The sequence below is a fragment of the Entelurus aequoreus genome, linkage group LG10, assembly GCF_033978785.1.
Source record: "Entelurus aequoreus isolate RoL-2023_Sb linkage group LG10, RoL_Eaeq_v1.1, whole genome shotgun sequence".
NCBI lineage: Eukaryota > Metazoa > Chordata > Actinopteri > Syngnathiformes > Syngnathidae > Entelurus > Entelurus aequoreus.
In genome coordinates, this window is record NC_084740.1 from 36,044,341 (window position 1) to 36,070,736 (window position 26,396).

The 26,396-nt window shown below is 39.3% G+C and overlaps 1 protein-coding gene across 2 annotated transcripts in view; it reads right to left on the reverse strand.

The window, feature by feature from the left end:
* eml2 (EMAP like 2) overlaps window positions 1–26,396 on the reverse strand; it is a 65,712-nt gene that overhangs the window by 33,783 nt on the left and 5,533 nt on the right. Inside the window, exons 2-4 of one of the 2 annotated variants that reach the window (XM_062060655.1) lie at window positions 12,365–12,595; window positions 12,134–12,251; window positions 11,959–12,060 (exon numbers count right to left, since the gene is read on the reverse strand). In XM_062060655.1, coding sequence (XP_061916639.1) covers window positions 11,959–12,060; window positions 12,134–12,251; window positions 12,365–12,595 — 451 coding nt within the window. Of the gene's footprint in view, window positions 1–10,068; window positions 10,184–11,958; window positions 12,061–12,133; window positions 12,252–12,364; window positions 12,596–26,396 lie in introns of those variants that run through there. The other variant, XM_062060657.1, reaches the window with a different exon arrangement.

Here is a 26,396-nt window from a genome sequence, read left to right on the forward strand (position 1 = left end):
GGAAGGACTTAAGCTAATGACTCGAGACTTGACGTATTTGAACAAAAACAATGTATTCAAGCAGCTAATTGTAGGTCAGAAAAGTCAAATCAAATCAAATCAACTTTATTTATAAAGCACATTTAAAATTTACAACAGGGGTAGCCAAAGTGCTGTACAATGGGCAGGTTAAAAATAATACGAGAACCGAGCAAACACAACACAACACAAACAGAACACGATAAAAAATAAATAAATACAATATAAAAAACATAAAAACAGGTTCACAGCAGGTGTATTATGGGGCGCCATTGCAGGATGGGTATCACTCAGTGTTAAAAGCCATGGAATAAAAGTATGTTTTTAAGAGAGATTTAAAAACAGGAAGAGAGGAGGCTTGTCTAACACTCAGAGGTAGGTGGTTCCAGAGCTTGGAAAAGAGAAGCTTCTGCCCCCTAGTGGCTCCTCAGTCACCCGCAGAGAACTCTTCACAGCACAGTAACAACACTTGCAAGTTGGCGTGACGTTTAAGTTGCCAGTTTCGCCTCTAGCATTTTAGCATGTCGGCAAGTCACGGTGAAAACAATTCTTTGTTTTAATGATGGAGTGTTCAGAGAGGCTAATGAGATGTCCGCTGACAGAAAGCAAAGAGGCGTGAAACACCTGGCAGGAAGACAAACACACAAAGCATGTGAACCTGAGAAACACCAGAACAGAAATCGGTCACACAGACTGAAGGCTTGTTGGACTTTTCTGATGGTTTCCGTGGAAACACTGACTTAAAGGTCGTCAATGACCACAGCTTGCGAGGTTGGAGCCCGAACTGGACAGGCACACAAAGACCTGTTTGTGTCCCGCACAGTCTGCTTTGGACCGAGCCAGCATCCATGGCCGGTAACTGGAGCGGGACATTCTGGCACCTTGGACCGAGTTGGTGGGCGCTGAGCCAAGTGGGCGGGGTCACACTGACACTAACAATTATGTTTTTTTACGAGAGGCAAAATATGACCACCCTAGCAGACGCAAGACATTGATACAACGTTGATTATACACAAACTGACTTTGAAACAACTTTCCAAAATAGTTGTATTTGTACATTGAGACAATGTTGGTGTCCAACGTTGGATCCACGTTGTTGGTTGAGAAATGACCAAATTTCAAAACGCATGTGTGTGGAGTTTGCATGTTCTCCCCGTGACTGCGTGGGTTCCCTCCGGGTACTCCAGCTTCCTCCCACCTCCAAAAACATGCACCTGGGGATAGGTTGATTGGCAACACTAAAATGGTCCCTAGTGTGTGAATGTGAGTGTGAATGTTGTCTGTCTATCTGTGTTGGCCCTGTGATGAGGTGGCGACTTGTCCAGGGTGTACCCCGCCTTCCGCCCGAATGCAGCTGAGATAGGCTCTAGCTCCCCCCGCGACCCCGAAAGGGACAAGCGGTAGAAAATGGATAGATGGGATGTTTTTCAACGTTGTATTTGTGTTGTAGAATATTAGTAGGGAAATTACCAAATTTCACATCGTCAGAACCCTACTTTGATCAAACATCGTCAAAAAGCATGTTTTTTCAACATTGTATTTGTGTTGTAGAATTGGTGGGAAAATGACCAAAATTCAACGGTCAAATCAACGTCAGAACCCAACATTAATTAAATGTCATCAAAAAGCATGTTGTTTCAACGTTGTATTTGTGTTGTAGAATATTGGTTGGGAAGTGACTAACTTTCAATGGTCAAATCAACATTCAGAACCCAACATTGATTAAACGTAGTCAAAAAGCATGTTTTTCAACGTATTTGTGTTGTAAAATATTAGTAAGGAAATTACCAAATTTCAATGGTCAAATCAATGTCAGAACCCAACATTAATTAAATGTCGTCAAAAAGCATGTTGTTTCAACGTTGTATTTGTGTTGTAGAATATTGGTTGTGAAATGACCACATTTCTACGGTCAAATCAATGTCAGAACCCAACAATGATTAAACGTCGTCCAAAAGCATGTTTTTCAACGTATTTGTGTTGTAAAATATCAGTAAGGAAATTACCAAATTTCGATGTCACATCAACGTCAGAACACAACATTAAACAAACGTCGTCAAAAGCATGTTGTTTCAACGTTGTATTTGTGTTGTAGAATATTGGTTGGGAAATGACCAACTTTCAATGGTCAAATCAATGTCAGAACCTGACATTGATTAAACGTCATCCAAAAGCATGTTTTTCAACGTAATTGTGTTGTAAAATATTAGTAAGGAAATTACCAAATTTCGATGTCACATCAACGTCAGAACACAACATTGATCAAACGTCGTCAAAAGCATGTTGTTTCAACGTTGTATTTGTGTTGTAGAATATTGGATGGAAAATGACCAAATTTCTACGGTCAAATCAATGTCAGAACCCAACATTGATTAAACGTTGTCCAAAAGCATGTTTTTCAACGTATTTGTGTTGTAAAATATTAGTAAGGAAATTACCAAATTTCGATGCCACATCAACGTCAGAACCCAACATTGATCAAACGTCGTCAAAAGCATGTTGTTTCAACGTTGTATTTGTGTTGTAGAATATTGGTTGGAAAATGACCAACTTTCAATGGTCAAAACAACGTCAGAACCCACCATTGATTAAACGTTGTCCAAAAGCATGTTTTCCAACGTTTTATTTGTGTTGTAAAATATTAGTAAGGAAATTACCAAATTTCGATGTCACATCAACGTCAGAACACAACATTGATCAAACGTCGTCAAAAGCATGTTGTTTCAACGTTGTATTTGTGTTGTAGAATATTGGTTGGAAAATGACCAAATTTCTACGGTCAAATCAATGTCAGAACCCAACATTGATTAAACGTTGTCCAAAAGCATGTTTTTCAACGTATTTGTGTTGTAAAATATTAGTAAGGAAATTACCAAATTTCGATGCCACATCAACGTCAGAACCCAACATTGATTAAACGTCGTCCAAAAGCATGTTTTTCAACGTTGTATTTGTGTTGTAAAATATTAGTAGGGAAATTACCAAATTTCGATGTCACATCGTCAGAACCCAACATTGATTAAACATATTCAAAAAGCATGTTGTTTCAACAATGTATTTGTGTTGTAGAATATTGGTTGGGAAATGACAAACTTTCAATGGTCAAATCAATGTCAGAACCTGACATTGATTAAACGTAGTCAAAAGCATGTTGTTTCAACGTTGTATTTGTGTTGTAGAATATTGGTCGTGAAATGACCAAATTACTATGGTCGAAACAACGTCAGAACCCAACATTGATTAAACGTCGTCCAAAAGCATGTTTTTCAACATTGTATTTGTGTTGTAAAATATTAGTATAGGGAAATTACCAAATTTCGATGTCACATCAACGTCAGAACCCAACATTGATCAAACGTCGTCAAAAAGCATGTTGTTCAACATTGTATTTGTGTTGTAGAATTGGTTGGAAAATGACCAAAATTCAATGGTCAAATCAATGTCAGGACCTGACATTGATTAAACGTAGTCAAAAGCATGTTGTTTCAACGTTGTATTTGTGTTGTAGAATATTGGTCGTGAAATGACCAAATTACTATGGTCAAAACAACGTCAGAACCTAACATTGATTAAACGTCGTCCAAAAGCATGTTTTTCAACGTTGTATTTGTGTTGTAAAATATTAGTATAGGGAAATTACCAAATTTCGATGTCACATCAACGTCAGAACACAACATTGATCAAACGTCGTCAAAAAGCATGTTGTTTCAACGTTGTATTTGTGTTGTAGAATTGGTTGGAAAAAGACCAAAATTCACTGGTCAAATCAACGTCAGAACCCAACATAGTCAAAAAGCATGTTGTTTCAACGTTATGTTTAAGTTGTAGAATATTGGTTGGGAAATGACCAAATTTCAATGGTCAAATCAACGTCAGAACCCAACATTGATTAAAGGTTGTCAAAAAGCATGTCGTTTCAACATTATGTTTGAGTTGCTCAACATCAGGACCTAATTCAACAAGTTCTCAACGTTGATTTAAAGGCCTACTGAAATGATTTTTTTTTATTTAAACGGGAATAGCAGATCCATTCTATGTGTCATACTTGATCATTTCGCGATATTGCCATATTTTTGCTGAAAGGATTTAATAGAGAAAATCGACGATAAAGTTCGCAACTTTTGCTCGCTGATAAAAAAAGCCTTGCCTGTACCGGAAGTAGCGTGACGTCACAGGAGCTAGTATTCCTCACAATTCCCCGTTGTTTACAATGGAGTGAGAGAGATTCGGACCGAGAAAGTGATGATTACCCCATTAATTTGAGCGAGGATGAAAGATTCGTAGATGAGGAACGTTACAGTGAAGGACTTGAGAGACAGTGATGGACGTATCTTTTTTCGCTCTGACCGTAACTTAGGTACAAGCTGGCTCATTGGATTCCACACTCTCCTTTTTTTATTGTGGATCACGGATTTGTATTTTAAACCACCTCGGATACTATATCCTCTTGAAAATGAGTCGAGAACGCAAAATGGACATTCAGTGCCTTTTATCTCCACGACAATACATCGGTGAAATGCTTTAGCTACGAGCTAACGTGATAGCATCGTGCTTTAACTGCATATAGAAACAAAAAAATAAAGGATAGAAGGAAGGATAGATAGAAAATCAACAATACTATTAAACCGTGGACATGTAAATACACGGTTAATGCTTTCCAGGCTGGCGAAGGTTAACAATGCTGTGCTAACGACGCCATTGAAGCTAACTTAGTAACGGGACCTCACAGAGCTATGCTAAAAACATTACCTCTCCACCTACGCCAGCCAGCCCTCATCTACTCATCAACACCCGTGCTCACCTGCGTTCCAGCGATCGGCAGAAGGACGAAGGACTTCACCCGATGCGTTTGGCGGCCCGGAGACGTAGGAAGTCAAGGTGAGGTCGGCGGCTAGCGCGGCTAGTGCTCCAACAAAGTCCTCCTGGTTGTGTTGCTGTAGTCCGCTGCTAATACACCGATCCCACCTACAACTGTCTTCTTTGCAGCCTTCATTGTTCATTAAACAAATTGCAAAAGATGTCCAAAATACTGTGGAATTATGAAATGAAAACAGAGCTTTTTGTATAGGATTCTACGGGTACCATAACTTCCGTTACTCTGACTTCGTCACGCGCATACGTCATCATACCGCGACGTTTCAGACGGATATTTCCCGGGAAGTTTTAAAAGTCACTTTATAAGTTAACCCGGCCGTATTGGCATGTGTTGCAATGTTAAGATTTCATCATTGATATATAAACTATCAGACTGCGTGGTCGGTAGTAGCAGGTTTCAGTAGGCCTTTAATGTCTTGTGCCTGCTGGGTTAAAACACAAATGCTTCAAAAGGCCGTATGTTTGACACCCCTGTTTTAGAGATAGATACTTTATTGATACCCCATAAGGGAAATTCAGGTGTCCAGTAGCATTAAAAAACACATCCATTCAGACCAACAACAATAAAAAATACGTACTTCTCAAAGATTGAATTTTTGACATATAAAGTCCAAAAATACAATCAAATGACATGTCAAATGTTCTTCCCCTCCACCCCAAACAAGCAACCCACAAAAATTATGTTAAAAAAAATAGGATAAAAATAATAAACTACACCTAGGGGTGTAACGGTACGTGTATTTGTATTGAACTGTTTCGGTACGGGGGTGTCGGTTCGGTTCGGAGGTGTACCGAACAAGTTTTCACACGGACATATTAAGTAGCGTAACGCACGTTGTGTAAACAATGCACACCGAGGCACAACACACGGCGTGCTAGCAGCTAACGGGCTACGATAATTAACAAATGATATGCCCTCTTTTCACCGGACATGTCCTCTTTTGCAGAGCTGTCAGGGCAGAGTTTCTTAAATGCCTCGAATGTCCGGCATTTTGAGTTAGGGTTGCGTGTATTTTCAATGTACGTTCAGGGTTAAGAAGGGGTTAAAAACAAAACAAATTGTGCGCGCAGCAGCATTGGTGAGGGAGGGGCAGAGACAGAGAGAGAGAGAGAGTTATGATAAACGCGCATGCGTTGCCAGGCTCTGCTTTTTATCCATAGATTTATCACATTTAATTTTGTATTATCTATAGCAGGGGTGTCAAAAGTGTGCCCCGGAGGCCATTTGCGGCCCACAGCTAATGTTTTAAAGGCCCACGGCACATTCTAAAAATATTATTAAAATAAACAAAAACATAACAAAAGTGAAATAAAAAAGCTTAAAAGGTTAAATGTAATTTAGAAAAAGTTGCAATGTTGACTAATAAAACAAAGCTGTTTTTTTTTTCTTTCAAACTGTCATTGCTCAAAACATAACATTGAATCAAAATCAATGTTATTATGAATTATTGACTTATCCAAGGTTCCCATTACTTCACATCAAATATTCCACTAAGAAAAATATTTTTGGTGGAAGATTTTGCAAATTTGGTAAATAAATAACCCAAAAATTTATATTTTGTTGTTTTCTTACTGTACCGAAAATGAACCGAACTGTGACCTCTAAACCAGTGCTTTTTAACCTTGTTGGAGGTACCGAACCCCACCAGTTTCATATGCGCATTCTTCTTCAACCCTTCTTTAGGGAAAAAATAAAAATCAAAAAATCAAATTCAAGACAAAGTTATATGTTTTTGGTAACACTTTAATATGGGGAACATATTCTAAGTAACAAATACTTAATTTAAAGTTTTTTGGACACTAGGGGAACATATTTTAAGTAACAAAGACTTAATTTAGAGTTATTTGGTTAGGGTTATAATAAGGCCATGCCGAATAAGGCATTAATAAGTAGGGATGATGTTTGATAAGAAATTATTGAATCCTCTTATCGAACCGATTCCTTATCGATTCTCTTATTGAGTCCAGATAGGTTGTTGTATATGGAAAAAAAACACACAATATTTGATTTAACAAAAGCTCACTTTTATTATATAAGAAAAAAATAAAATCTAATAAATAAATAAATATTGACTGTTACCCCCCTAAAAAAAATAAAATAAAATAAAATAAAATATTGACTGTTGTTACCCAAAGTATATTAAGTGGGATTTTTCAGAAAAACAAATATGTACAGTAACACAAAAACAAGCTGTCTCTGTGGTCACTATAGGTGTATAAATAATAATATAGTGTTAAATAAAATCAGTCCCTTGGGCACAAAACTGAAAAAAATACAGCTCTCCAAAAAGTGCAATTCTGCTGCTATTTGACATAACTGTTTGTTATGATGCTTTGACATTTTTGCACTTTATTTCTTTATTGAAAGAAAATTCTATGAAGAGAAAAGTTGTTTGCAAATGTGGTTACAATGCTAAAAAATGAAAAGTTAAAGCTAAAAAAAGAAATTCACTTTATTGAGTTAACATTATTTCTTTATAGGGGGAAAGATGTGATGTTATGAGCTAGGAATATAATAACTACACTACCCAGCATGCAATGGGAGTGACGAGCATGCGCGGTAGCCTCGAAAAGTGTTGTTGCATGTCGTCATCCGGCAGCTAAGAATGAGGTTATGAAAGTAAACGTCAAGAACTCAGCCAACACGCCTCGTCTGCATTATTTATAATTAGACAGACAACACATCTACAGTGTGATTTTGTTTTGTTTACAAGGAAAGAAAAACAAAAGTTAAAAAAGGGAGATGTTGTATATATATGTATGTGCTGCGGTTGCTTTAAGAACGTTGCGACAGCTGCCGTAAAGGAGGTGCGTTGCTAGCCTGGTTGCTATGTTTCCGGTTGGTCGTAAAAGTGTTCGCCATGTGTTTGTACCCTGCTCAAATCTCTCAGTAAATTTATTCATTGGATTGTACCTTTTGTTTTGAACTTTATTACACCTTGGAGCGCTTTTTCCGCTCCATTGTTTTCCTGCTTTCGCTATCTGCACCTAATGACTGAGCTACGTGACGTCATTTCTTGTGATGTCACACGGAGCATTTCTGGTCGGGACGAGGGATTCGAATAAAGAACCAACTCTTTTTCTTTACTATAGTGGTCTCGATAACGGGTACCGGTTCTCAAAAAGGGATTAGAGTCCGAGGACTCGGTTCTTCTCTTATCGAACAACCGGGAAAACCGGTTTCGAGTATCATCCCTATTAATAAGTACTTAATAATGACTAGTTAAGAGCCAATACACTACCGTTCAAAAGTTTGGGGTCACCCAAACAATTTTGTGGAATAGCCTTCATTTCTATGAACAAGAATAGACTGTCGAGTTTCAGATGAAAGTTCTCTTTTTCTGGTCATTTTGAGCGTTTAATTGACCCCACAAATGTGATGCTCCAGAAACTCAATCTGCTCAAAGGAAGGTCAGTTTTGTAGTTTCTGTAACGAGCTAAACTGTTTTCAGCTGTGTGAACATGATTGCACAAGGGTTTTCTAATCATCAATTAGCCTTCTGAGCCAATGAGCAAACACATTGTACCATTAGAACACTGGAGTGATAGTTGCTGGAAATGGGCCTCTATACACCTATGTAGATATTGCACAAAAAAACAGACATTTGCAGCTGGAATAGTCATTTACCACATTAGCAATGTATTTCTTTAAAGTTAAGACTAGTTTAAAGTTATCTTCATTGAAAAGTACAGTGCTTTTCCTTCAAAAATAAGGACATTTCAATGTGACCCCAAACTTTTGAACGGTAGTGTATGTTACTAATTTGCATGTTAATAAGCAACTAATTAATGGTGAATATGTTCCCCATACTAAAGTGTTACCATGTTTTTTTACTGGTGCACAAAATGAACCGTGCATGAACATCACCTTGTTCAAACAACAAAACCAACACAGTGCATAAACTCACAACAAATGACACACCTGCAAATCAGTCTGACTTCTGCTGTTGCCGTATCCGTAATACGCAGATAGGGAGAAGTTTTTATTTCCACGATGAGTCGGGTGTGTCTTGACCTCCGCCGAACCCCTAGGGTTCGATCGAACCCAGGTTAAGAACCACTGCTCTAAACCGAGGTACGTACCGAACCGAAATTTTTGTGTACCGTTACACCCCTAACTAGAACAACAACAAAAAACATGAATGTCCCCAACACGGTGCAGCAATAAACAAAAGCAGACAAAAGGCTCATCAATTATCTACCTTTCAAAAATCTGTGTTCATTTTGAGATCACCTTTTTACATATTTGAGGAAACCACCCCGCACTTCCTGAAACTTCACAGACTAGATTAGTTTTAAAATGGATGATGTTGTTGCATTGTGGCTGTTGAGTAAAATCATGACTTTTTTTTCTTCTTCTTCCAAACAGTGTTTTCGGCTACATGTTTTTGGCACAACCACAGTGTTGTTTGAATGTGTGTGCCAGAATAAGGGGGCGGCTGCAACACACTGGACCCTGGAAGTGAACAAACCCTCTTTGTGGCAACAAGGCGAGCAGACAGACTGCAGCTAATGGACCTCCTTGTGGTTCTGAGCAGCCACAGTCCATTAGCGGCGCATTAAAAGCCTGGCAGGAAGAGGTCGATGACGTCATCGCGTGCAGATCGAGAAAGGGTGGAAAAACTGCTGCCGTAGACAACAAACACAACACCGCTAATCAATTCAATGTGATTAGTGCAGGCTCAGCAGAACCCACCAGGCCACGCCTGTATTCAAACATCTTTATGAAGTCAAGTTGGTGAGATGTCACTTCTTGCAGCGCTTCATCAGTTGTTGCGCGCGCACACACACACACGCTTTTCCCACCCTAATAGACGCCTCGATCAACTGAGCTTTATCCGACACGAACGGAGCCCTTGAACGCACCGCAGTGTGTCTCGCGCGCACACACACACACGCTTTTCCCACCCTAATAGACGCCTCGATCAACTGAGCTTTATCCGACACGAACGGAGCCCTTGAACGCACCGCAGTGTGTCTCTCGCCGACAACACTAACGCGAAACCTGTTACGTGGCGTTGCCGTGACAACCGGCTGCCAGTCAAAGACCAGACCGCATCCTGCTCACTTAGGACGAGATTAGACCAGAAGTCTAAAAGTGACATTTAAACACTTGAAATATCCCAACAAATGTGTCCCGGTGCACCTAAACTTCGAGTGAAAGGAGAAGTTTACCTGGAGGATCTCTTCATGGCTGCCAGCGTCCGTTAGAACAAGACTTTTCTGTCCCTGGGCGGTACACACACACTCTGTGTCACACACACACTTCCTCCTTCACTCTGCTGATAACTTTATATGCTGCTGGCAGCCAATCACAGCACACTTCCTGCAGCGTGAAGCCCCGCCTCCTCCCCGTCTCCAGTGACTGACTGCAAGGGGGCCATACCGCTCATTCTGGTGTCAATGCGATACCAAGAAGATACGGGATCAATAGTTGATATCGACAATTCAGCTGAAAACTTCAATTTGTTGCTTAAAATGAGTTTATTGTTTGTATTAATTTCACACTTTAAAAAGGAGCCTAATATTTTGACACAAATGCAATTTTATTTACTTGCTCATACATACTTGCCAACCTTGAGACCTCCAATATCGGGAGGTGGGGGGTGAGGGGGGGGGGGGGGCGTGTTTGGGGGGGGGGGGCGTAGTTGGGGCGTGGCTAAGGGCGTGGTTAAGAGGAGAGTATATTTACAGCTAGAATTAACCAAATCAAGTATTTCATATATATATATATATATATATATATATATATATATATATATATATATATATATATATATATATGTATGAAATACTTGACTTTCAGTGAATTCTAGCTATATATATATATTTTTTAAATTTCATTATACATATAAATAAAAGACATACTTGAATTTCAGTGTTCTGCAGGCTATCCAGTAGGTGGCAGTATTGTCCTGTTTAAGAGTGTCACAACATTGCTGTTTACGGCAGACGAACTGCTTTACGGTAGACTAAACGTGACTGCTGTTGTTGTGTGTTGTTACCGCGCTGGGAGGACGTTGATGAAACTGCCTAACAATAAACCCACATAAGAAACCAAGAACTCTCTCTCCTTGTTGTGCACTCTACTCTCTAAAAGCCGTAGATGTTATGACGTCATTGGGCAGGCAAGCTGCTGGGAAAGCGGACGTGAGAACGGCTGTCCCCACTCAGGTCCGCATTGAGCTGGAGGGGGCGTGGCCTCCAGCTCCGGCTGAATACCGGCAGTTTGTCGGGAGAAAATCTCTGCCGGGAGGTTGTCGGGAGAGGCGCTGAATAACGGGATTCTCCCGCTAAAAATGGGAGGGTTGGCAAGTATGCTCATAACTTTGATCCATCCACTTCCTAAAAGTTTTATATAAAGTAGGGATGTGAATCTTTGAGGACCACACAACTGAATTTGATTAGATTCTGGGGGGTAACGAATCGACTCAGTAGCGATTCTCGATTCAAATGACGATTAACGACATTCCTCCATAAAATAGATAAACAGCTCTGATAAATGTCTGTATTACTTAAATGAAAACTGGTTTTGTTTGAATAAAATTGTACCCAAACATGTAATAAAGTCAAATACAAATAAGGCAACAATAGAAGTATCCAACACTTTTCTTTTCTAAAGTAAATCTGTACAGCAGATATGATCATCTACATCATACGTCGCAGTTTACCTGACACATGAAACGTGACAAATAGCCACATTAGCCACCATAATGGCAGTAGAGTGTTGAATATCCTAAAATGTGTTGTGTGGCCATTCTAACTTTGTCAGTTCCTATGTAGAGAGGCACTTTCCATCATTTTCAACAGACTGCATTGCAAATTGATTAACCCCCCCCTCTTTCTCTCACGCGAGATCCACCCGGGAATGGGGCCGTATGAATCCCTTCCCTGGTGTATGGATACTTGACAGCGCTTCTTCCTTTCCTACCAAGCCCGCTTATGTTGACAAGCCTCCGGCTGGCTGGCTGATGTCGACATAAGCGGTTAAAGCCAAAACTAACCATTTCTTGCAGCATATTTACTTGTCCACAGATATTTATAAAAAAAATAAAAATCAATTACCTTTTACCGCCCGAGGAGCTGCTGGAGGAGGTAGTTCGACTTCGACTCTCTGCTGCCGCCTCCCTCCTGACCAGCGTGAGGCGCTCGGTGGACATGCTCTTCCTGTGGGCGGGGACACACACGAGACGTCATACGGCGGCCACTGGCGTTCGCTGTCCGCGTTCACAGAGCGCACCTTCTGATGGACTGCAAGACGTCCTTCTTTGGCGAGGAGGGGGAGGACAGGAGGCGCTTGTGTTGCACGTAGCCGTTGCTCAGCGGCCTGGAGGGGAGAGCCTGCAGCAGCTGGCGCACTGGCGGCGAACACGCGAGCATGAGCGCCAAGTTTGCTAATGCCCGTCCACGTCAGACGCCATGGAGCTAACACACTAATTACAATCAAACGGTCGGTCCATTTCCTGCTCACCCTTGGTGGGCGGGGCCACACTCGCCCCTCCCAGAGACCTCCTCCCAGCAGCGTGAGCGCCCCCCGGCTGCAAGGCCGGGGGGCGCTCCTCGCAGTGGCCCAGGCGTCGCAGCGCGTCTGCCAGGGCCGACTTCAGCAGCTGGATCTCGTCCTCCTGCAGCTGCAGCCTCTGTTCCAGGTGGGACACGCGGTCCTCCATGTCCATGTTGCTGCCCGCCGACACCGTGTCGTCTGGAACACACCTTGGACTAATTAGCGCTCGCAACATTTCACCCAGCAATTCAGGTAATGCATGGAGGAGCTTTCGGCGGAACAACAAATTACCTCACTTCTCCCCCCCCAGCCATATTTACCCAACTTTTAGACCTCCGAATTCGGGAGATGGGGGCGGGGCGGACCGGGGGGGCGGGTTTAAGGGTGGAGGAATATATTTATAGCTAGAATTAATTGAAATTCAAGTTTTTATATATATATATATATATATATATATATATATATATATATATATATATATATATATATATATATATATATATATATATATATATATAAAAAATAAATACTTGAATTTCAGTGTTCATTTATTTACACCAGGGATGTCCAAACTTTTTCCACTGAGGGCCGCACACTGAAAAATCAAAGCAAGCGGGGGCCATTTTGATATTTTTTATTTTAAAAACCAATACAATATATGTATAAAAAAGATACATTTAGGCCTCCACTCAGACTTGATCCCGGGGACCCCAAAAGGTTTTGGTCAAAAAAAATATTAAAAATGTGTCATTATTTAGTATTATTATTATTATTATTATTATTCAAGGTTTAAATCTCTAGATCAACATTAGGTCTGTCTGTCAATAGAAAGCTTTTAAAGATTTAAGTTGTATCCCATTTTTGTCAAGGAAAACCGTGTTTTTTTATGGAAAAAAACACAAAATATGCAATATTTTCCCCCAATAACATTTTAAAGTGGAATATTTGAGATTATATAATACTTGGAGTCTTAAAAAGGTCAATAACTCATAACAACATTGATTTTAATTCATTATTTTTTTGAGCAATGACACTTAAAAAAAAGAAAGTCCCACTAAAATTAAAAGGGTACTGCTCAGTAAAGTTTAAAAAAATAAATCCAACATTTTTTAAAAACTTTTACCACAATAGTCTCAAGATCAACTTCAGATCTATCCGTCAATTATAAGTTTTATTGTTGTTTATGTTTTTTGTTTGTTCGTTTTAGGCACTTCTTTAAAAAACTTTGTTTTTTTAAATGGCAACCAAAAAATATGCAACATTTTCCCCCCAAAATATCTCAAAGTGGAATATTTAATGTGAAGTAAATGGAGCCTTGAATAGGTCAATAATTCATAATGACATTGATTTTGATTCATTATTATTTTTTATAGAAAGAAACAGCCTGCATGGCAGCTTTTAGAGTAAATAATGCAACATTTTCTTGTTACATTTCACCTGTTTGCTCTTTTATACCACTTTTTATGTTTTTAATTTTTTTTTAATCGTATTTTTAGAATGTGCCGTGGGGCCGTTAAAAAATTACCTGCGGGCCGCAAATGGCCCCCGGGCCGCACTTTGGACATCCCTGATTTACACATATACACACACACAACACTCCTCTCTACTACTTGCCGTAGATTTGAAGCAATGCATGATGGGAATCCGGATGTTGTGTGTCAGTGTATTAACGTGCCGGCTGGAATAAACACACGCTGAGAAATAACTCCGTGCCTGCCTACTTTATGGGTTATAGATAAACCTATGGATAACGGAGACATATATAATAGTCTCCTTCTTGTTGTGTGTGCAGTTGCGCACTGAGCTCCAAAAGCCGTAATGTTATAACGTGACTGGGCCGGCACGCTGTTTATATGGAGGAAAAGTGGACGTGACGACAGGCTGTCCTCACTCAGGTCCGGCTGGAAATCGGGAGAAATTCGGGAGAATGGTTGTCCCGGGAGATTTTCGGGAGAGGCACTGAAATGAATGGCAAGTATGCCCCCAGCCCCCACCCCACAAGTGTCCCAATACTTTTGTTTATGCAGGACAGGAGAGGTGTTAAGTTTCTGCAAGCGGGAAAGAAGAGGTCGGAGGAAACGCCACCACGTTGAATAATTCAGTTTGTGCGTGGAACAAACACTAAAAGCGACTCTTTTGTCCTTCAGAGGAGAAAAGACACGGAAAGGAATACATATACAGTCGTGGTCAAAAGTTTACATACACTTGTAAAGAACATAATGTCATGGCCGTCTTGAGTTTCCAATAATTTCTACAACTCTTATTTTTTTGTGATAGAGTGATTGGAGCACATACTTGTTGGTCACAAAAAACATTCTGAAGTTTGGTTCTTTTATGAATTTATTATGGGTCTACTGAAAATGTGAGCAAATCTGCTGGGTCAAAAGTATACATACAGCAATGTTAATATTTGGTTACATGTCCCTTGGCAAGTTTCACTGCAATAAGGCACTTTTGGTAGCCATCCACAAGCTTCTGGTTGAATTTTTGACCACTCCTCTTGACAAAATTGGTGCAGTTCAGCTAAAATTGTTGGTTTTCTGACATGGACTTGTTTCTTCAGCATTGTCCACACGTTTAAGTCAGGACTTTGGGAAGGTCATTCTAAAACCTTAATTCTAGCTTGATTTAGCCATTCCTTTACCACTTTTGACGTGTGTTTGGGGTCATTGTCCTGTTGGAACACCCAACTGCGCCCAAGACCCAACCTCCGGGCTGATGATTTTAGGTTGTCCTGAATAATTTGGAGATAATCCTCCTTTTTAATTGTCCCATTTACTCTCTGTAAAGCAGCAGTTCCATTGGCAGCAAAACAGGCCCAGAGCATAATACTACCACCACCATGCTTGACGGTAGGAATTGGTGTTCTTGGGATTAAAGGCCTCACCTTTTCTCCTCCAAACATATTGCTGGGTATTGTGGCCTAACAGCTCAGTTTTTGTTTCTGACCACCAGTGTTGGGTTAGTTACTGAAAACCAGTAACTAGTTACAATTACTAGTTACTTTATTTCAAAAGTAACTCAGTTACTAACTCAGTTACTTACACCAAAAAGTAATGCGTTACTGTGAAAAGTAACTATTTAGTTACTTATTTTTCCGCCCTTTTTTTAAGGCTCCCATTAATGCCCTTTTAGCCTCCATTTCAGTACTGTTATTGCACTGGAGAATAATACAATCTGTTGATCAACTTGACATGCATTTGCATCACTGAACTCAGAAAGCAATGTGGTCTACATACAACACACAAACAATGTGGTCTACATACAACACACAAAGACAAAGATATGTTTCAAAGGGCCAATTTATTTCAGGCCAGAAAAAAATGACAAAACTATTTTAAATAGCTGCAACATAATGGCACTTTAACTTTAACTCTAAGTAGATAGGATCTTTGATCCAAGACACAACTTACATTTAACTAAAATGTTATTTTCTTTGTGCTCGACAAAAGAAAAGTATTGAGAATGTCTCCATGTTAAAAAACTCGACTTCTGGCTTCATCATGATGTCTTGTTAGTTGTTATGAGAGTAGCGTATGTGTGTGTGTGTGTGTGGCCCTTTAAGATATGACAACATGTGAGGTGAGTGACGTCAGTGAGTGAGTGGGCGAGAGAGGTGAGGGAGCGGCGACAGTGAGTGCGTGCAGGTGTTCTAGCTTGGTGGATGGCTGTGTCCAATAAAGTCACAAAGTTGCAACAAACCGCCGGGCTCGTCATTCACCCTCAGCTGTAAAGACCCTCTTCCGGGTAAAGTGAAGGTTGTTAGCCCCGAAGTACGGCTCTGGGGGGCTCTGTGGGGAGGCGTGCTTTCCCCCACCCACAGAAAGCACGCCTCTTATTTTCCACCGGAGCGCTCCAATAAAACATTCCCTTCGGGGTCGCGGGGGGTGCTGGAGCCTATACACAGCAATATGTTTGGAGGAGAAAAGGTGAGGCCTTTAATTCCAGGAACACCATGCCTGCCGTCAAGCATGGTGGTGGTAGTATTATGTTCTGGGCTCAGCAAGTTTCAGCATTTTTATTAAAAATGTCCACTATATAAAATATATAAACATATGAAATATATATCATATACAAGTATAGTAGGGTTGCAGTTACCAATTTTAATCATTGAGTACAGTAATCTGTCGATTATTGATTTAATTGAGTAATCGTGTGTTTTTTTTTCTAATAAATGATCATCAACATTGAAATTGGACTGCTGACATGCATGCATTAATAATAGGAATGTCTGATAATGGCTTTTTGCCGATATCCGATATTCCGATATTGTCCAACTCTTTAATTACCGATACCGATATCAACCGATACCGATATCAACCGATATATACAGTCGTGGAATTAACACATTATTATGTCTAATTTGGACAACCAGGTATGGTGAAGATAAGGTACTTTTAAAAAAAAATTATAAAATAAAATAAGATAAATAAATTAAAAACATTTTCTTGAATAAAAAAGAAAGTAAAACAATATAAAAACAGTTACATAGAAACTAGTAATTAATGAAAATGAGTAACATTAACTGTTAAAGATTAGTACTATTAGTGGACCAGCAGCACGCACAATCATGTGTGCTTACGGACTGTATCCCTTGCAGACTGTATTGATATATATTGATATATAATGTAGGAACCAGAATATTAATAACAGAAAGAAACAACCCTTTTGTGTGAATGAGGAGGGAGGTTTTTTTGGGTTGGTGCATTAATTGTAAGTGTATCTTGTGTTTTTTATGTTGATTTAATTTAAAAAAAAAAAAAAAAAAAAAAAAACGATACCGATAATGTCCGATATTACATTTTAACGCATTTATCGGCCGATAATATCGGCCTGCCGATTAATTAATTAGGACATCCCTAATTAATAGAGATAAAAAATTATTACAAAGCTCAGCTGTTTGCAGCCACACAGATCCCCCCACGGCTCTCATGTGCGCCCTATTGCAGTGAACGTGCAGAAACGACGTCAGCAAATTTAAAGTTCCTGGATTTTATCTACTTCTATTAGTTACACTCATTAAACGACAAATCAAAGCAACAGGATAAAATCGAAGATTTTTTAGAAGCAAATCAATAATTGTCGCGGCCCTAAAATATATGTAATATATGTATGTATGTAAAATACATACAATTATAAAAGTAGCTTGTACTCATTCTTGAATTTGGAAACTGTTATTTAAAATGGAAATAAAAGGTCCAACACAAACATTTTTTTGTCTTCAGCCAGCCTTCATACGTGTTGCTTTATCATCCAACATGATGACATCAGCAGTGAAAAGGAGGATTAATGAGGCAAATAATTTATTTTTAATCACAACGTGACACAGGTAGAACATAACACTGCAGCATGGCTTGGAATTATTCTACTAATATTATTCCTAACCACTCACACTTCACATGAAACTTGTTACGGACGATTACAACTAACCAAGGGAGGCGTTCACCGTCGTCGTATCACATCTCGCAGTGAAATGAGACAGGAAGCAGTGTTATTATTTCCATAACGACATGAAGATAAGAAGATGAACAATGAGGCAGCAGTTCAGCGTTCTCACTTCCTTGAGCGCTGCATACAGAAAAACTAAAGGATGCGGGGACTAATTTGATACAATTTGTACATTAAACATGCTGAAATCAATCTAATGTAGCGCAATGTTTGCTAAGACAGGGATGTCCAAACTTTTTCACTAGGTGGCCACAATAAATTGGCCAGGGGCCAAATGCAGATTGCATGTAAAGTAACAATATAAACAGTTATAAATATACAGGTACATACATATATACATATATAGATAGATACGTTTTTGATCCCGAAGGAAATTCAAGTACAACATAGTATTTATTTGCACATTGTTCAACATTTATACATACATTCATACATAAGTATACATACATTCATACATAAGTATATATATATATATATATATATATATATATATATATATATATATATATATATATATATATATATATATATATATATATATATATATATATATATATATACACACACATGGATATATACATATGTATATACACTACCGTTCAAAAGTTTGGGGTCACATTGAAATGTCCTTATTTTTGAAGGAAAAGCACTGTACTTTTCAATGAAGATAACTTTAAACTAGTCTTAACTTTAAAGAAGTACACTCTATACATTGCTAATGTGGTAAATGACTATTCTAGCTGCAAATGTCTGGTTTTTGGTGCAATATCTACATAGGTGTATAGAGGCTCATTTCCAGCAACTATCACTCCAGTGTTCTAATGGTACAATGTGTTTGCTCATTGGCTCAGAAGGCTAATTGATGATTAGAAAACCCTTGTGCAATCATGTTCACACATCTGAAAACAGTTTAGCTCGTTACAGAAGCTACAAAACTGACCTTCCTTTTAGCAGATTGAGTTTCTGGAGCATCACATTTGTGGGGTCAATTAAACGCTCAAAATGGCCAGAAAAAGAGAACTTTCATCTGAAACTCGACAGTCTATTGTTGTTCTTAGAAATGAAGGCTATTCCACAAATTTTTTTGGGTGACCCCAAACTTTTGAACGGTAGTGTATATTAGAGATGTCCGATAATATCGGGCTGCCGATATTATCGGCCGATAAATGCTTTCAAATGTAATATCGGAAATTATCGGTATCGGTTTCAAAAAGTAAAATTTATGACTTTTTAAAACGCCGCTGTGTACACGGACGTAGGGAGAAGTACAGAGCGCCAATAAACCTTAAAGGCACTGCCTTTACGTGCCGGCCCAATTACATAATATCTACGGCTTTTTACACACACAAGTGAATGCAATCATACTTGGTCAACAGCCATACAGGTCACACTGAGGGTTGCCGTATAAACAACTTTAACACTGTTACAAATATGCGCCACACTGTGAACCCACACCAAACAAGAATGACAAACACATTTCGGGAGAACATCCGCACCGTAACACAACAGAACAAATACCCAGAACCCCTTGCAGCACTAACTCTTCCGGGACGCTACAACATACACCCCCCGCTATCCCTTCCCCCCCACCTCTACCCCGCCCACCTCAACCTCCTCCTACTTTCTCAGGGAGAGCATGTCCCAAATTCCAAGCTGCTATTTTGAGGCATGTTAAAAAAAATAATGCACTTTGTGACTTCAATAATAAATATGGCAGTGCCATGTTGGCATTTTTTTCCATAACTTAAGTTGATTTATTTTGGAAAACCTTGTTACATTGTTTAATGCGTCCAGCGGGGCATCACAACAAAATTAGGCATAATAATGTGTTAATTCCCCGACTGTATATATCGGTATCGGTTGATATCAGAATCGGTAATTAAGAGTTGGACAATATCGGAATATTGGATATCGGCAAAAAAGCCATTATTGGACATCTCTAATATATATATAAATATATATATATATATATATATATATATATATATATATATATATATATATATATATATATATATATATATATATATATATATATATATATACAGTATATATATATATATACAGTATATATATATATATATATATATATATATATATTATATATATATATATATATACACACATTTATTGTATGTTTATACACATACATACATATACTGTATATACACAAACATATATATATATATATATATATATATATATATATATATATATATATATATATATATATATATATATATATATATATATATATATATATATTATACATATATACATTATATATACATATGCCGTCTCATCTTTGTCACACTGGACGTCTACGTTGTAGTTAGTGTGCAACTTCTATGCAATGCTTGGACAAAAGTATTGGGACACTGACTCATCTGTAGTTCTTCCACACCGAACTCATCCAAACGTGCCTTGTTTCTATAACCAAAGTTACTAAGCTACGTTCAGAGTACGGTTGTACAAGCACAACAATTCTGCTACCTCTGTAGAAAAAGGAACTACATTGTGCAACTAACCAACAGTGTTTATTCCACATTCAAAATAGTCGTACGAACACCACAACGTTAGCCTTTAGCATGACGCGGGGCAGCTAGACGAGGACGGGTGCAAAGGAGGAGACCATCGTCTGCCACACAGTTACTTTGCCCTTGAAAACACACACACGTCACATGATCATTGTCAGGAAGTGGAGAAATGACCACAGAAGAGGAGGAAGATGAAGAGGAGGGCAGACAATGGGATGGCGAGTGATGCTGAAACAGTGACAATGAGAATGATGAAGGTGGGGCTTCACTTTGGCCTACCTGTCATCATGCTCGCCTGCACCTGTCAATCAAACGGTCAGTCCGCAGAACAAGAGTCAAGAGAGGCGGCTCGTCCACTCAGCACAATTCGCCCCCACACCCTCCCCCTGGCCCCACCCTGTGTGCTTGGTCACTCTCTCTCTCTCGACCCTTCCTCAGGCTTCCCCTACATCGACCACGGCCACTTTCACCCTTTCCCCCTCTCTTCCACTACTCCTTTAAGTCCCGCCCCCTTCTCTGTTTCCTTAACTACAGCAGGGAGGATGGAGGCAGCATCAGCATCAGCATCAGCATCAGCAGTACAGCCAGGAGCCACCAGGGGGCAGGGCTGCAAGCCAACATGAATGACTTTAGCACAAACACACAACTTCTTAACTGCCCCCTTATTAAAACAAATCAGAGCACCACTAGAGGGCAGCATTTTGACATATCTGGTGTCGATCTAAATTAGGGATGTCCAAAGTGCGGCCAGGGGGGCCATTGCGCCCTGCAGCTAATTTTTTTTTACAGCTCGTAGAAAATTTTAAAAGTAAAAAACAACAACTTAAAAAGTAGAAGAAAAAATAATGGATATAAATGTAACAAGAAAATGTTGCGATATTGACAAAGTTTTACTTTAAAAATGTCAGTGCTCTAAAAGTAATAATTGATTAAAATCACTGTTTGCATGAATTATTAACTTTGAAATATTTTTTGAAGACGATGAGGTGGCGACTTGTCCAGATCGCTGCTGGGATAGGCTCCAGCCACCCCCGCAAACCCGAGAGGGACAAGCGGTAGAAAATGGATGGAAAATATTAAATTTTTTGTGTGTTTGCCATATAAATAAAACAATGTTTTCTTTGGCAGAAAGGTCATACAACATCCATCCGTCCATTTTCTACCGCTTGTCCCTTTCGGGGTCGCGGGGGGGTACTGGAGCCTATCCCAGCTGCACTCGGGCAGAAGGCGGGGTACACCCTGGACAAGTCGCCACCTCATCACAGGGCCAACACAGATAGACAAACATTTACACTGATATTAAGAAAACATGAAAAAATATAATCGACAGATAGATCGGAGTTGATCTAGACCAGGGGTGTCCAAACTTACGGCCTGCGGGCCAAGTGCGGCCCCGCGGCGTGCTCATTTTGGCCATGAGTCTAATAAACAACATGGCCTGCCTCAAACCTAATTTGAAATAGCTGACAATAAAATTGCTGAAGCTTTGTTGCCACCTTGCAGGCGCCGTGAGTGTATCGGCTTAATGACCATGCGTTGCACTTTGAAGTGTTTACAGCACAGCATTTTTATAAAACAACCTTTCCCGCTCAGGGCGTAAATAAACCAACACAAAAAGTCAACACACATGGTCAAACATACCCCAACCTGCTCACTGAACTGTGTGGATATTATAGAAAACGTCCAAGCACAACACACAATTAAATCCCCTGCAATCCATACTGGGAAAAATGCTAAACACTCTCTCCACACTTATCCATGTTTGGCGCATTTTAGCTGCTTGACATTTCTGATGGATTACAAAACTTTAAAGAGGTCGTCACGGAAGTAAACAAGGTAGAAGTCGAACTTTCACAAACTCTTAATACTCTTAATTATTATTCATTTTTATGTTATTATTATTTTTACTAGTACTGTATTTATAATATACATTTTTTAATTACGTATATGTACGGGCTATATATGTGTGTATAAATATATTGTTACATTACATGCCCCTGGCCCAACGCAACGCCCAAGTCAACTAGTGATTTAAACATTGAAAGTAAAAGTAATATATATTGATATTTTTTAACACTTTGATGAGTGGGACACTTTTGGCTACATGAGACCTTTAGTCTGATTTTTTTAAATTGCTCCAAAAAATAATAATGAACCAAAAACAATGTTGTTATGAATTATTGATCTATTGAGGCTGCAATTACTTCACATCCAATATTCCACTTTGAACATTTTTGGGGGAAAATATTGCTTATTTTGTGTTTTCTTTGACAAAAAAGGGCATAAAACATAAGAAAAATGTAAACTTTATGTCAAGAGATAGATCTGAAGTTGTACAATAGGTAAGCATTGAAAGTAAAAAAAATATTGATATGACTTATTTTTAACCCTTTAATAACCGAGTGAACCTTTTGGGTCCCCTGGACCTTTAACATTCACAAAAATTGAGGGAAACCCTGCCGGTTACAAAATATATTGCATTTGTTTTGAAAATTAATAAAATTAAAATGTGGAAAAAGTTTGGACACCCCTTATTTAAATCATCAATATCAGTATCGACTTAATACTAGCATAATATGATCCATGTTTTTTTTTTACTATGTTGCTATGTTTATTTAAACAAATCTGGGGTGTTTTTGTTGTGTTGTTCATATTGTTACATTGTTGATATTGTTTATAAACTCAAGGAACATGTTCTTAAACACAGGCAGGACGGCAAAAACCACAAACAAAATCGTGCTTCAAGGATCTTGACAAATTTGGAGTAAAACGATATCGGCGATACTGGCCCTGTATTTCTTGGTACTCGACGATTCCAAAATATGCAGCATGGCTCCTGATGAAAGAAACTGTCAGTTAGCTGAAGAAATAAATAAATGTTAAAAAAAATCAGACATCTCACCGATAAAGAGCTGGAGTAAACATTAAAAAAGGGCTATTGCCGCCGTTGCACTGCAGGGTTTATGTGAGTCGGCCACCACCAAAAATTTCAGGACCCCCAAAATGTACAATGTTTCGCCATACCGGACACGCCTGGAAAATATGGGGATTTTTCGTGCATGTTAAGGACCTCAAAAAGGCATCCCTATTGAATGAGGGCCCTCTTTCAATAGGGCCCTGGCAGTGCTCTGTGCTTCCCTTTTGGGGCTTGCTCCGCTGTTAGGGCCCTAATATAATACAGTATATAATAGAAAATGGATGGATGGCAAATTTTAAAAAAAATAAAATTAAAATTAAATTTAAAAGTAAAATTAAATAGGATAACAATAAATAAATAAATGCAAATATTAAAAACATTTTTATTGAATAAAATAATAAAATAAAATAATACAATTAAATTAAATTAAAAAAGTCACTTCAGAAAATTATCATCATTTGTAGCAATTAGGATCAAGATCTTAACTTGTGAAATCGAGTTATTAACGTTTCTTGTTTTGTGGCGAATCATCAGATCAAAGTTTGGTGCCATGCCGAGCCCACACCCTGTCTTTTGCAAAAAAATGTTTCCAATTTATCATCACCCATCAGATCAGTATCCGTCTCTGATCAGCTAAAGCGCAGAAATGACAGTTAGATTAGATTGGTGATGGCGTTGGGCAGTTTTCGCCATGAGGCCCCCCCCCCCACTTTGAGTAGATAGAAACAGGTACGGACCAGGCTGTCATCATCATAATTTCTACCCAATAAGATCAAGATCTGAATTTTTGTAGCCGAGTTATTAACGTTACATGTTTTGTGGCGAATCATTGTATCAATGTTTGGCGCCGTGCCACGCCCACATCTAATGGCGTATGCAAAATTTGTTTGCCACTTATCATCGCCTCTAAGTGTAGTATCTGTCATTTTAACCGCGACTCATTTGGAGGAATTAAAGTTAGACCCCTATTTTTTCCTGGAAAATGGCCAAAAAACTTTCCGGAGCAAAGTTTGGCGTCATACCACGCCCACATCTTATGGCGTAGGAAAATTTGTTTAAAATGTATCGTCGCCTGTATGTGTTGTATCAGTCATTTTAACCGAGACTCATTTGGTCTAAGTCCCTCCGAGGAGTTCGCCAATAAAATGGAAGACGAAAACCAAAACGGGCAACTTCCTGTTAGTTTTTAGGTATAGGTTCCTGAGACTTTTATGTGCGACTCGTCATGATAGACGTCTCCTGCGATTTTTGTGTCGATACGCAAAACTGGCTAATTTTAAAGGCCTACTGAAACCCACTACTACCGACCACGCAGTCTGATAGTTTATACATCAATGATGAAATCTTAACATTGCAACACATGCCAATACGGCGGGGTTAACTTATAAAGTGAAATTTTAAATTTCCCGCGAAACTTCCGGTTGAAAACGTCTATGTATGATGACGTATGCGCGTGACGTCACGGAGTGAACGGAAGTATTCGGACACCATTGGATCCAATACAAAAAGCTCTGTTTTCACCACATAATTCCACAGTATTCTGGACATCTGTGTTGGTGAATCTTTTGCAATTTGTTTAATGAACAATGAAGACTGCAAAGAAGAAAGCTGTAGGTGGGATCGGTGTATTAGCGGCGGACTACAGCAACACAACCAGGAGGACTTTGAGATGGATAGCAGGCGCGCTAGCCGCCGACCACACCTTGACTTCCTCCGTCTCCGGGCCGCCGACCGCATCTATGATCGTATGAAGTCCTTCGTCGCTCCGTCGATCGCTGGAACGCAGGTGAGCACGGGTGTTGATGAGCAGATGAGGGCTGGCTGGCGTAGGTGGATAGCTAATGTTTTTAGCATAGCTCTGTCGAGGTCCCGTAGCCAAGTTAGCTTCAATGGCGTCATTAGCAACAGCATTGTTAAGCTTCGACAGGCTGGAAAGCATTAACCGTGTAGTTACATGTCCATGGTTTAATAGTATTGTTGATTTTCTGTCTATCCTTCCAGTCAGAGGTTTATTTATTTTGTTTCTATCTGCATTTAAGCACGATGCTATCATGTTAGCTCAGTAGCTAAGTGTGTCACCGATGTATTGTCGTAGAGATAAAAGTCACTGTGAATGTCCATTTCGCGTTCTCGACTCTCATTTTCAAGAGGATATAGTATCCGAGGTGGTTTAAAATAGAAATCCGTGATCCACAATAGAAAAAGGAGAAAGTGTGGAATCCAATGAACCCTTGTACATAAGTTACGGTCAGAGCGAAAAAAGATACATCCTGCACTGCACTCTAGTCCTTCACTCTCACATTCCTCATACACGAATCTTTCATCCTCGCTCAAATTAATGGGTTAATCGTCGCTTTCTCGGTCCGAATCACTCTCGCTGCATTGTAAACAATGGGGAAATGTGAGGAGCCCTTCAGCCTGTGACGTCACGCTACTTCCGGTACAGGCAAGGCTTTTTTTAATCAGCGATCAAAAGTTGCAAACTTTATCGTCGATGTTCTCTACTAAATCCTTTCAGCAAAAATATGGCAATATCGCGAAATGATCAAATATGACAAATAGAATGGATCTGATACTCCCGTTTAAATTAAAAAAAAAACATTTCAGTAGGCCTTTAAAGCTGGCGCTAGGGAGCCAATTTTGAAATGTCATTTTCGGGACCACCAAAATATAAAATCTTTCGCCACCTGCAAAATATGGGGACTTTTCTGGCATGTTAAGGGCCTGAAAAAGGCATCCAAACATAAGGAAGACAAAACACAGCAATTTCAATAGGGAAACACTCCTAGTTTTGGAGCTCACTGCTGCCCCCCAAGGGAGGAGGGGGTATTAATACAAGAAGGTGCAGCATCACCTAAATAGCTTTGAATCAAAGCATTGAAAATTAAGAAAAGCACATATTCGTGGAACAAGTCTGTGTTTTGATGTTTTAGAAAACCATAACTTCCCGTTTAAGGCAATCATTTCCTGAAAATGTAACTTGGGGGAGAATTTATAGTGGCCTAGCTATAAAGCTATGGCTGTCATTTTAAGGAAAGTCCAGTCGGGGGTCAAGGGGCGTGGCCTAAGAATGAGACAGTTCCTGTAGGAGGTAATT